Here is a 14339-nt window from a genome sequence, read left to right as displayed (position 1 = left end):
GTCTGTTAGACTGTATGTCCTATCCGCCCAAGTGATGATGGGTAAGGGTCAATTTATACTAGCGCAGAGTCTAAGCGCATCGAAGCGAATTATTAAAACTGCACATAACAAATTCAACCTTAACTCCAAAGCGTTAACGTACTATATTACTTCTGAAAATTTAAAAAGGCGCAAGCATCCGCGCGAATTCATGTGAATGCGCCCGACCAACGCTGATTGGCGTAATGTATGCATTACGCTCTGGAGTTAAGGTTGAATTTTCTGTGTTCAGATTTTGGGAATTCGCTTCGAATCTGCGCTATTATAAATTGACCCTAAGTATAAAGATGCATAGTTTTGACTTTTGTAACTTAAAAGTGTACGGTTTCTTTGCTACAACATTCGATTCCTGCGCACAATTATCTGAAACACCAATTTTATTCTCCTTTTTGAAGATAATCGAGGTTAAAGCTGTTCGCTCGCTAGTTCAAATTATGTTTTAACTCTTGCGGTTACAATTTTCATGGTTAGTTTAAATTGAATGGTTAAAAAATACTGACCACAACCTAACGCACGCGTTAACCGTGGTTTTGTAACCATTGTATGGAACAGGTCTATTTAATGGTTAAAGTAATTTGAGATTAGGCGATAGTTTTGTTTTAGTAACGAAATGACAAATGACATTTTAGTATTTAATCGATCAATACAGTTATTGATTGATATAATAATATGATTTTACGGTTAGTGAGGTACATTTTAGAGTTAATGGCTTTCATTTTTTAACCGACTTCTAAAAAGGAGGAGGTTATATTATGTTCGGCTGTGGATATATATATTTTTTTATTTTTTTTATTTCAATAGAGTTTTCATCGAGCGATATAATAAAACAGCTACAATTAGGTATTGTCATGAAAATATGTCAAATAAACAGTAAACTTCAAAAGATCTTAAAAGTCTGGTTGGTAGAATTCCAAAAATTCGTTTATATCATCATAAAGATTATTTTTCCAACCTAAATATCGACCAATAGAATTGCACCATTCGACGTCACGTGGTACAACCTACATGGTATTATACTGATTATTTTTCCGACCCAAATATCGACCAATAGAATTGCACCATTCGACGTCACGTGGTACAACCTACATGGTATTATACTGATAATTTTTTGAAAATTTTCTCTGGTAGTTGCTATATATAAAAAACAAATTCTAATTCTATTGGCCGACATTTGGGACGGAAAAATAATCCCCCGAATACCACACGGGCTTCAAAATTATCTGGCATTTCCCTCAAGGTTCCCTGCAAACAAATAAAGTCGTCAAGTTTTTCAGGAAAAATCACTCGCGCTTCGCGCTCGTGATTTTTTAACCTGAAAAACTTGACTCCTTCATTTGTTTGCAACGAACCTATCGGGAAATACCCGATAATTTTGAAGCTCTTGTGGTATTATAAGTGATAATTCGTTAGTATACAGTCAAAGTAATTAAAAAGGTAAACAAGAGAAACAATTGAAAATATTATATTATGAAAATAATTTTAGATGTTTTAATATATTTTAATATATTGATATACATATATTTTAATCGGGTCCAAGTTGGTGTTGACTTGAATGGTATAAGGCTCTTGTGTATGAGGGATTACAATATGGATCTCAAACTCTACAATTCTGTGGTAGAGATCATGACATTTGCATTAGTATTCGCCACCCATGTCAACAATTTGACACTCCTATAGATACATGCCAACAACTGGGTATACATACTAATGGAGGCACTAACTTATTCCGCGGCCCCTGATTTATATCCAACAGTTTAACAGCTACTGTTTTGTCAAGAATAATGATTCTCAATGTCAAATGATATTTGCCAATGGTTCTATAGTGTTTGAGTTACAGAGTCTGTGACCCCACCGACACCTTAACGCGCCACCCGTAAAAATACCTCTGTGTACCACCGGCACGTTAACGAGCCACCTAATGCACTAGACCTCACGCTGTTTTGTAACTTATTTCACCGTGTTTAAGATTTAATTTCGTTTGTTTTATACGTTATTTTTAAGAGCATGAAGTTGGCTACAAAAAGAATGCACTAAATTACTTCCTGATTGGCGCAATTTTGTAAAAATTAAAAAAAAATCGTAAAATTTGTATGGCGCCATAGAATTCGGTATTTGAGGCTCAATAGAATTTTGACATCCCGATATTCGAGAGGTTAAAGGGAGAAACTTGAAATTTTTGCTCACGTGTTCCTCATATCAAGATAGGGATATCCACTAAGAAAAAAGAATTATCCACCATAATTCCATCCCTAATACCTTGTTTACATCAACCGAGTAGAGTAGTAGACAGTGCCAGCGTACAGTTTAAAACGTGGGAGAGCCATGTTGCAACACGAATGGGCCGGCTCGACCGGAGAAATACCACGGGCTCACAGAAAATCGCGTGAAACAGTGCTTACGCTGTGTTTCGCCGAGTGAGTGAGTTTACCGGAGGCCTAATCCCCTACCCTATGACCTTCCTTACCCTCCCCTAATCCCTTCCCTCCCCTACCCTATTACCACAATAGACATATCATTCTGTCGACTCTGCTATTACCCTATTCCCTCTTAAAAGGCCGGCAGCGCACCTTCAGTTCTTCTGATGCTGCGAGTGCCCATGGGCGACGGAAGTTGCTTTCCATCAGGTGACCCGTTTGCTTGTTTGCCCCCTTATTTAATTTAAAAAAAAGATTCCGAGTGCTCGGTCGAGGGCACTGTCTCACCACTCTACTTGGTAGGCATAGGATGCAATCAAAATACTGTTTCACAAGGATCATTTCAAATGGGCGAAGCTGTAGAGAAAAAGCTTGTTCCAAATATTGATAAATCTATCAGCAGACACTTCATATTCCATCCAAACGACTTCGATGACTGCCCGCTGTTTACGACTATCGGATGTACTATTTCATTTGTGTTCGAAATAGTAGGAGCATACTTACTACAAGCATTTTTTTATCTTTGAATATTGAATAGGGATGATGACAAGGTCAAAGATTAGCGAATTTTGTTAATAAAAATCACGGTGAAAAATAAGTGTTCCCAAAATTACAGCTCGATAGCATTTTTATTTTTTTTTTGTTATGCGCCTTCAAAGTTAGATAATGAAGTCGATTTTTTTTTTCAATTAAATTTCTTAATATTTGTATACCAATCGATAACGTGTGCAATTAAAAGCAACTTTTGTTATGAAACCACTTTCATAAACGCAATATTTAATATACCTACCGAACAAAGTTCTCTCCCGATGCGTGCAAACTACGAAAGAGTGACGTCAGTCTTTCGTAGCAATTTGTATGGAGCGTTTCGGGCAGCTCTATTTTATGAGATGTTTGAATTGTCATATGTTGGTGAATTTTTAAGCTATCAGAGTCATTCTTTCAGCGATGTTTCTATTTTTAAGGGTCTTTCAATTACCAATAAGAAAAAAAAAATAGTCATCAAGCCTATTGTTTTGACTAGTGAGTTCAAGTATTTTATATTAGTAATGTAGTTTCCACTATATTCGACGTTAACGAATTGGTTATCAGTATCACTGTATTTAAAAAAAAAAGATGCTATTTTACCCCTTCAAATTTTAGTTTCAATAAAAAATAACAATTAATGAGTGACACTAAAAGAATTTAACATGTCGGGCTTAATCAATATTTTGTAGTCTTCTAAAATTAAACTTGCATGAAAATAAAAGTGTGTCCCGGCCTTTAATTCTAAAATAAAACAATCAGAATAAAAACAAAGTCATAATTTTAGTTACGTGCTGAGTGCACACTGATGTAAAATCATAATTCGACCAAGGTTACAATACACAAAAGTGTATTAATAAAATTGCTATTATATTGCTCTTGAATATAAAGTAAATACAAAATGAAGATTTTATTGCCGTAGACATAGTAAATACTAGAAGCGTCGTCAAGGTACGTTTTATGGGCTTGTAACTAATAATAAACTATCAACAACTAAATTCCCATAAGATTAACAAGCACAAACAGACAGTCAATAAAACATTCCAATAAATACGACTCGATAAATTTAACTCCAAATTTTATTGTCTAAATTTATATTCTTAGCTGTTAGTTTATATTAAACTTCCTCTAGTCGTGTTAGGAATACGTCTTTCGGTATTTTTTTCATTCAAAAATAGTCTTTGACCGCTTACAATAAAGGCTTAACGTAATTTTTTTGTAATGAAACGTGAAGACATTATGAAATCGTCACCGAGCGGTCATAAAAGTGGAAAACGTCAAAAGGTTGCCGCTACAAGTACCTCTGAGCATACTAAAGTGTAAATTCTCTAGACTAGACGTAGGTTTAGTATTCTATTCTATAAAGGACATACATTATACACACATAACGCTTAGCATACCGTTTACGGCAATTGTCAGTACTAAATAAATCAAAAAGTCACTCGTGAAAACTGAATCTCCATTCGAAAGACTCTTTCGAGCAGAAAACAAAATGTCTATTAAGGTGAAGCCAAACCAGCGTAATTTGTGAGTCGCAGAATTTCGGTCGCGTAAATATCTTTTCATATAACTTATGACTCACAAAATTACGCTCGTGTGAATCAAACAGCACTTTTGTATGAAATTGAATGCAGCAGAATTTCTGCCAGCCGAAATTCTGCGACTCACAACTCACAAATTACGGTCGTTTGGCTTCAACCAAACTGTAAAAAACTTGTTATATTTTTTGTAACAGTTTTTGAACGAACCAATTCTTTAAAAAACTGAATGCGATGGACCAAGTGTAAAATTTTGATAATGATATCCATAATTTCGGGTTTGAATTCGAACCGCCATTTAAACCTTAAAACGTGCTAGAAATACACACATATACATTTTTCGAACGCGTTCGGGTCAAAAGTTAGTGTTATAATTAGTGTAAAAACTATTTACGGTGTTAAAGTATTTACCCTGTAAATATTTTAAAAACGAATTGAACAAGGTAATTTATATATTGTTTTGTGTAAAAATAGAATGAATAGTGGTGTGGAATAGTGAATGAATGCTCCAGCTTTACAAATCGTACGTTCATCCTGTTAGGTGTACGCGACAGTGCAAGATATGAAATCAGAGGCAAGAAAAATGACAGATACACTTTTTGCATTTAAACCACTGCACTGATTTCGAAAAAAAATTGTTATAGAGAGCTGAGAGATAATTTAAGTTGTGCTAAGTAATAACTAAATAGTTATTAAGGAAACTTTGGATAGTTTATATTACGAAAAGTGTACCTTTCCTCAGTCAAAAGTCAAACACATTTCCGCGAAACGAAGCGAGACATGAGAAATATTATTTGAAGAAGGCACATTAAATTTTTAACGTGAGTAGTGCTAAAAGCTCAGACCATTGTTATAAAATGCCCAAATTCTCGGTCTAGATTTTACAAAAAGAAAGGTACCTACCCTTATTACGCTCTTATCAACCTACCATCGGTTTTCACTTGCGATTGATATTTTACCTAGACTCTACATTATTCCCATAGGTAATATTGCTTAGAGCCAGCAACGCCTCCGTGGTCTAGTGGTATAGAACGCGGCTCTTGACTCGGAGGTCGTAGGTTCGATTCCCGCGTTGGAAACTTGTTATTTCCAAGTTTGGTTAGGACAATGCAGGCTGATCACCTGATTGTCTGACAAGTAAGATGATCCATGCGTCGAATGGGCATGTAAAGTCGGTTCTGCGCCTGATCTCTCGTCGGTCGTGTCGGTCTTCCGTCCCACTGGGTTATGAGAGTAAAGGAATAGATAGTGCTATTATGTACTGCGCACACACTTGGGCACTACATAATTACTCCTGCGTAGCTGGCCTGGTTTCAATGAAACGGGCAACTCTTACCGAAACCGGTGTAGGAGCTATATAATTATATTATAATCCTTAGAGCGCGTTCAGATGTGCGTGTGTTCTACGCGTGATCTGCTGGTGCGTATGGGAAAACAAGTGCGCAGCACGCGCGCGGGTTCGGCGCGGATGCAGCGCGTGCCGCGCGCATATTATCCCATACGCTATAGATATATAGATACGCGTTGAAACACGTCGCGCATGCTGAACGCGCTCTTACTGCAGTTTAGCTGTCTTTTTATACCAATAAAGTTTTTTAATCGCGTGATATATTACAGCATTTACTGTATCATATATCCCGTCGCCCCGGACGCACGTACCTTTGGTTTCACCGCGAAGGGCCCTAGAAGGTAGCTGTTCGAACTCATCGTAATTTATGGGCGTACACACGCTGTGAACCGAATGCGAAATCCATGAAAGGATTACCCGCTAACAGGTCACTTATTTATTCAAATGTTCGCGCTGATTGAGAAAGTGGCCTAAATGAAGTCTATTTAGATCTTAGAATCTGAGACTAGATCTTAGTGACTAGATCCAGCATCTAGGTGGTTCTTTTCATGATTCCCGCAACTTTGCCTCAAATCGGAAGAGGAGCATCGTAGGGTTATAGTGCGTACACTACGCCTAGGGAGTCCCACATACCCCTGCTGATTTCCTCAATCCCCTAAGGATTGGGCAAGCATGAAAAAGGGAAGGAGACTTCGATCGAAGGTAGGAGATAATAAAAGAGGGAAAATTAGAAGATCACAGTAGAATATCTTTCCTGGTTCATCAATAGATTTAAAGAACATTGTTACTTGATTAATTCACGACACTTTTTTAACTTTTTTTTTTACTTATTAAATAAGGGGCAAACGAGCAAACGGGTCACCTGATGGTAAGCAACTACCGTCGCCCATGGACACTCGCAACATCAAAAGAGCTGCAGGTGCGTTGCCGGCCTTTTAAGAGGGTATACGCTCTTTTCTTGAAGGTTTGCAGGTCGTATCGGTCCGGAAATACTGCTAGTGACAGTTCATTCCAGAGTTTTACAGTGCGCGGCAGAAAGTTACGCGAAAAACGCACGGTGGAAGACTGCCACTCATCAAGGTGATGAGGATGGTATGTTTTTCGCGTGGGACGATAGCGAAAAGTTGCAGGTGGTATGATTCCGAACAATTCCTCAGAGCACTCCCCGTGATACAACCGATAAAGGATGCAGAGTGAAGCAACATCTCGGCGTAATTCCAGGGGGTCCAAGCTGTTTGAAACACTATGGCAGTCAACTAAAACAAATGACTTTTCCGACAGCTATAGTGATGTAACGTCGCGACTTATGATAATATCGATAATTGTATTACCAATAGACAATGAAGTATCACTAGCCAATACATGGCCTTATCTAATGGATCTATTGTAGTTTCATACATTGAATATGTAAATTTAAGTGTTTAAATTACAATACAATAATTTATATTATAACTAGCTGTCCTGGCAAACGTTTTTTGGCCATATATAAAGTATTTCGATTTTCGCCCATATTATTTTATTGAAGTAACTAAATAAGTATGTCACCATGGCAACGTCCATCGCTATCCCGTCTCACAAACAATGGTCGTCATCAGTCTCGAGTTGTAATAGTTTACTATTATTTATTCAACAAATGCACTTATCAATATAATAAGTATCCAGTAGCCGATTCCCAGACCTACTGAATATGCATATAAAATTTAGTAAAAATCAGTGAAGCCGTTTCGGAGGAGTACGGTGACTAACATTGTGACACGAGAATATTATACCTATATAAGATTAAAGTATATTAATATAATTATTTTGGTCACCAAATATATACCTTAGCAATACTTTTTTTGATTGATTACATTCAGATATTTTATCAATTTATGTTTTGAATAAAGTAATAAATTACAATATGCCATATTATGACCAAATACTTTGCTGTTTAACACGTATTGTGGTATGTAGTAATAATTTATGCAAATATCAACTTTAATGCTATTGTAATAATGCGATGATCTTATGCAGGACCTAAACAATGGTCAGTAATAGGATAATTCGTGTTCAAGACGCGGCGCCCTTAGTTGAGGTCATATTATACTGATGAGTTTATGACTTTGATGTTATATAAAAAATCATTTACGTAACTTAAATTTTTGGAAAAAAGACCATACGACTTTTTTGCTCACAAAATTTTTGTGAACTTCCGAAATGCCTTTCACAGATGAATCCTTTTTTTCTTTTTTTAAAATAATTTCATAAATAATAGCGATTTTATCGACAAAACTTCGCCAATATTCCACATCCCTATCCTTTTAGTTCCACGGTCACTTTTTTTTAACGTTGCAGTATCTACATAATAATTTTATATCGAGGTGTTATTGTCAACGTTGACTTATAGTCAGGGAGCTGCGTGTTCGCGGCGTCTAATGTGCGATTACGTCGCTTTTGGCGTGCACCAAACTCGGCTGCTTTATTGAATGGTAAACCTCTGCCAAGGTTGTCTATGCAACTCTATCGAATAAATAAGCAAAGTCTCATTCACGAAGACTTGATTGGATGGTAAAAGTATTAATAGACCTAAATAAATCGAACATTATGACTATAATATAGGGATCAGTTTAATTAGATTAAAATACAAATGATTATTTTTATTACCTTAATCATAATTTCTCTGATTCATGAAGAGTATATTAATAAAGTAATCAAAATATAATTATGAACAGATCATCCTGAGTAGGTAAATCTTAATTCCTACCATATATAAAGTATAATATATGTAATAATATTCAGAATGTAACAAAAATAAGACGTAATAATACTTTAGGGTGTGTATGTGTTCCTTGTAGAGAGTTCAATGTGAAAGTAGCAGCGCTGAAATACCAATATTTTTTTTCACTTTTGTATGGGGAAACTCGTGACTCTATTGCTCGAACTCGCCCTTGCCCATACAAAAGTGAAAAAAAAAAATCGTCTTATTATCACGTATTTTTGTTACACACTGTATAATTAAATTAAAATATTATGAATTAAGTTACCTACATTATAAAAGCGATTATATTCGTAATACGTTACAAATTACAATGCGCGTTTAAATGTTGATTGAAACATTGTTGCAGATATTTTAAAAACCACCTCGTCTTACTTAATGTAACTTATTGCATAAAACACTTCATAATAATGTTGTACCTGTATCGATAAAATGCGTTATTATATGGAATTAAGTTCATTGCCCCGAAGTAAAAACTTCATTAAGCATTTGAGTGTTATTCGAGCCGCAACTCCCAACACCGTAAGTTCAAAATGTTTCCAAGAAAATGCAGCAGCAATCCGACAGAAAAACAATTAATTCGTAATTAAATCTCGTATTGAGGCGGGCGGCATGCGCTTGAGCTAGAGACGTGCTTGTTATTTTATCGATAAAACATTTATTCATTACGCATGTCGATAAAAAGCATTGCGGTTACATTGATTATTATCATAATGTTTTTATAGAACTTCAACGTCATTTTTGTTATGGAAGCCCCCAGAATTTAATGTTTTACTGTATGAAAATACAATAATTTTCTTTAATAATTTAAATGATTTTTTTTTTTAATATTTTACCACGTAAAATTTTGCAATGTGTAAAACTTGAAAAAATTTTAAGTGAAAGTTAAAAACAAAATTGTTAATATTTTAATAAACTTATCGACATAAAAGCACCTGACTAGTCTTACCTTATATGGAAACAATGCGAGACACATTTAAAACAATCACATCTTCATTAATTACAGTTGGAATGTTCGCTGATAGCTTTTCGTGGATCGTTTAAGTTATAAGAGGCGAGCGACCACAAAGCAAAAACCTGTCGAATCCAAAATGGCTGCCATCTACAGCTGAAAAATTTCATCCATGTAGAAATGATTTCATAACTTCGCCATAGAAGGATTGGTTATGATCATGATTTCAATCCTTTATGGACGTCAAATGGTTCGCTACTCATTAAAATTTACTCAAAATTATTTTTATTTCTTTATATTATTTTTAAATACATACTCGCTTTTTGTTTATTTATTTTTGGGTATGTACATGTTTGGCATGTAGTGGGAATTGAATAATTCATAATTTTGTTTACAGTATGAAGCACGCATCTTGTTTTAAGTGTCAATTTTAAATCAATGCTATCATCAATATGTTTGTATTCATATTTATCCGAATATTCACCCGAATAGCCCTCGTGCTAATTATTCTGAGTACTTGTCAAATATGTAGAGTTATTAAAATAGAAATTAATATCGATATCATTTGAATAAAATTAATTCCCAACACTAATTTATGTATCTGTCTCTAGTTGTACAAACCTAATAAAGTATGGGCTGTATGACGCAGGGTAAAAAATACCCACTATTTTTTTTCTTTGCTTTATACTGCATAATATTATTTTTCTATATTTAAAATTAGTTTACTTCCACAATATACGAGTCCAAAGTAACTTTATATTAAGTGAATAAAATTAACATTCATCATTTGCAACACCACTTTTTATCGTCACTCTCGTGATATGCTAGGTCAAAAAACCCAATTCTTAAGACCTTTATATTTGGGACGTGAATGCAGACAAAACCGTACGAGATTACTAGTATTGATAATAATTATGATGGTAACAATTAGGACATGTTTTTGTCATTCCCCTGGCCTGTCCAGTTACGTGGTAATTAACACTCATACCAACATACAGGTCCAAACCAACGTGCGCAACAAAAACAAACTTCGCCAGCTACGGCAGGTTGTTGTGTCAAAATTCGTGATCATTTTTTATAGATACGCGCGGAAAATTTTGGTCATTCTCCTTTGAATTCTTTAATTTTCTCTATTGATTACGACTAACGGTATATTTTGTAACATATAAAACTTTAAACTATCGAGTGTCTTTAATACAAGCATAAATTAGTGCAATAGAGTGGATTTGAAAATCATAACATAGTACGTATATCAACTAGTAAGGTCCATGTAATTTTTTCTTATTTACAGAGGTTTAACATGTAACACTTTGTAAAAAGTTATTTTTTACGCTAGGAACTGCGTATAAGTGCGTTGGCTTTTCTAACTGATAGCTAAATGTCGTTCGTTGAACTTGGATAATATTCTTCTTTTTGTGTATAAAATATATTATGTATGTACTTATAAATATAATACATTTCGGTTTTTCCAATAAAAAATTAAAACTCGATAAGCAAGTGAGGCATTACAAAACTCATAACCTTCTTTTATTATCCTCGTAAAGTAAAAACTTAATTGCAAACAATTAAAACTTAACACGCCAACAATGAGAAACAAAAAATGGCCGTCGAATTTGTTGAAAAATATTTAACCAGTAATTATCTTTTGTTACAGATAAAAATGTCATGACGACGGGCGTTCGCGGGACGGGAATGTGGAAAATGACGTCAAAGATGACGCTGGAATTGACTTGATTACGAAAGTGTAGAGTGTAAACGATGAAAGTGTACAGAACAGAAGTGTAAACGATGAAAGTGTATGCGGAAGTGTAAACGATGCAAGTGTAAAGAACGGAAGTGTAAACGATGCAAGTGTAAAGAATGCCTGATCGGGAGACGGTTGGCCCTGGGACTGCAGGCAATGGTTTCCTACCTCTACAGTTCCCATCGGCTTTCGCTGCGTTCCACGCGACCACGCCCCCCACCGCTCCAGCCATGCACCATGCCACGCATTATCATCATCATGCCCAGTAAGTACCTACCAAGTACATATTACCTACCTATAATTACATCATTAAAGCTTAAAGCCGCGTCTCCACTAGGCAACATTTAGCGCGCGACACGTGACGCTCAACATGTACGGCAACGCTGCACAACAGCGCGCGATGTTGCCAGCTGACGCGCAACATGACGCGTGGCTTGTTGTTTGTTTAAAGAGAATTGCATCAATTGTCGTCAAGTGGAGACGCGCGCAACAATGTCCGTAGTGTGGTCTAACGAACAAGTGCTCAAATTAAGCGAACTGTACCAAAACTATGAACGTCTATGGGATACTGCTCACAGATACTATAAAAAAATTTATAACCACTGCCACTAAAATCAACACAAGTTCCTCTGGCGACATGTTGGCGACGACTGACGTAAAGTAGATGCGTAGACAGACAACGTTGTTCATCAAAAGTCCCGCGCTGACTTTCAACATGTTGGGCAACTTGTTGTCCAGCATGTTGCGCGTGAATTGTTGCTTAGTGGAAACGAGGCTTAATTACAAAACACTGACTAATCACGAAATGATAGAAAATTCAGCTACTACAAACTTGATAGATAGGTAGGTTCATGGGTAAAGATACCTGGTTAAAAACAAATTTTAGAAAACTCTACACTAACAACAAACTACTAACTACAAATTTTACAAAACTAAGGGGTTTAAACAGAGGTTGAAAGTTTGAAAATAGTAGTGATGCGGGCGGAGCTCCGTGCAAAAGTTTTTCGGCTTCCGGCTTATGCACTTTCAAACCCTACGTGGCCTACCTTTAAATGATTGGCGAAACTTAAGAGCCCATATGACTCTAACTTGACTACATACTTTAACCTAGATCTCAAAATCTGTAAGGTCTAGAAAACTGATTTTTTGACACAAGTAACTTCAGTTCATACAGATTAAATGCTCAAGACGAAAACATGATTACTCAAAAAATGCTCGATAGTTTCTTTTTTACAAAAAACCTTGTTTTAGACACATTTTTGCTTGTATCTTCGAAGTTTGCTGTCTTTTCTTTAATATTTTTTAATATCTAAAAAGGTATTGATAAAACTTAAATTTGCTCAAAACATTTTTTTCATAATCATTATAGTTTGTCTTTTATTCAAGTAAAACTAACTCGGCGATGATTCCGCGCCGTCCTTTTTCACCTGGCATATGAAAGACGGGCGTGAGTGTGAAGAGAGAAGGACGATGTTTGATTTTTAGAGTCATGTGAGCTCTTAAGCAATCTACCACATAGACGTGTGACATGCTGCCAGATCTGTGCACCTTCAAAACTCTTCAGAATGTTTAATGACAAGACACATTAATACCAATATCGGGTGCTACATCCATAAATATTCGCGGGAACACCACATTACCTAGGCGTGGGACCGAATTAAGTAGCTTCATAGCGTTTTATTGGTACATAAATAGGATAATTTATGTACTTATGAAATTGGTACTCGGACGGTTTCATCTGCAGGCAATTTACTCGTAAGTGTCCTTTGCTGTTATGAGCTTACTAGCCTCATTCCACTGCCTAGTTTTAATGGTAATCATTTTGGAAGTGTATGTTTATGCCATCGTAGTGCCTAATTACTGAAACAAGTTTAATAATGCTATCTATAGACTTCTAATGGTATAACAAGTGGTGTTTAGTTTTGATTTTTTTTACGTAAAAAAGTAGGTCCTATAGCTCATGGATCTCTGAATCATTGGTGTTCGCTTATTTGCTGTTTTTCTCTAGGGGCCACTTGCTCTTTTCTTTACTAAAGCTCTATGTATATGCTTAGCTTCTGTTCTCATCAACACATCCCTCATATTATTATACTAATTAATAGTGAAGTTTATTTCCATTTCTAGTGTTATAGTTTGAACCTACATTTTGTATGTTGTCTGCTTACTCATAGTCCATCCCGTCATATTATTATAAACTTGTACCAGCCACATTACTTGTGTCGCAAGTGTCCTTTGCTATTACGATCCAACTAGACTCATTCCACCACGCCAGTTCAGTTATTGGACTACTCCATAAAATAGAGTGGTTCGTTAACTTTACCCGATAAACCTTTTTATTGCAAAGTCTCATGTTATATTCATTTTTTTTCACAATTTTATTGATATCGTAAATTATGTGTTTAATTTCTTGATATTTTATGTTGCGCGCACACCTTGTCGTCATTACCGCATTAAGTGACGTTTTTAAAAATAAACACATCAGTCCCTTCGTGCAATTACAGAAGTGCCACCTAAATCCTTTTTAATATTGTTTTTAGCCTCTTAATCTTTTTTGTATTCAGACTCAACAAGGCCTGCCTTTGAACCTTAGTAACCTAAGGACAACTTTCGATAGCAGTAGTTGCGTAATATTTTAGTTAGTGGGTTAAAATTTTACTACAATGTAAACTATAATAGTTTAGCCTAAGTTGGTTGGTTTCTTGTCAACAAATAACTAGGTACCAGATACGATTCTATACATATTATTATAAAATATATTCAAACAAATTAAAGTAGAAGTTATATCTAAAATTGCTACTTATATACTTTCATTAAAGATGCCGAAGCTCAACCTTTAATTAACAATAAATTAATAGTCAGTATTAATCCATTAAAATAAAGTAATATCCAAGCTCAAATCAGCAATTTTCTGCCACATACCGACCTGTAAACTTAAGTGTAACATAAAACTTAGCTAATTATTATAAGAATTTACGATTGATCAACGGTAGGTATAAGCATGTATAAAAGAAGCTCGAACAGATA

General features: G+C 35.4%; 1 protein-coding gene across 4 annotated transcripts in view; it reads left to right on the top strand.

Moving 5' to 3' along the window:
• Positions 1 to 14339, top strand: part of LOC121736708 (transcriptional activator cubitus interruptus) — a 95502-nt gene that overhangs the window by 35136 nt on the left and 46027 nt on the right. For all 4 annotated transcript variants that reach the window (XM_042128076.1, XM_042128077.1, XM_042128073.1 and 1 more), the window contains one exon: positions 11226 to 11580. In XM_042128076.1, the coding sequence (XP_041984010.1) occupies positions 11432 to 11580 (149 nt within the window). In that variant the 5' untranslated portion in view covers positions 11226 to 11431. The remainder of the gene's footprint in view (positions 1 to 11225; positions 11581 to 14339) is intronic.

This window comes from Aricia agestis, chromosome 19 (genome assembly GCF_905147365.1).
Source record: "Aricia agestis chromosome 19, ilAriAges1.1, whole genome shotgun sequence".
NCBI classification, from domain to species: domain Eukaryota; kingdom Metazoa; phylum Arthropoda; class Insecta; order Lepidoptera; family Lycaenidae; genus Aricia; species Aricia agestis.
The sequence above is the reverse complement of the archived record's forward strand: the minus strand, read 5'-3'. Positions and strand labels throughout refer to the sequence as shown.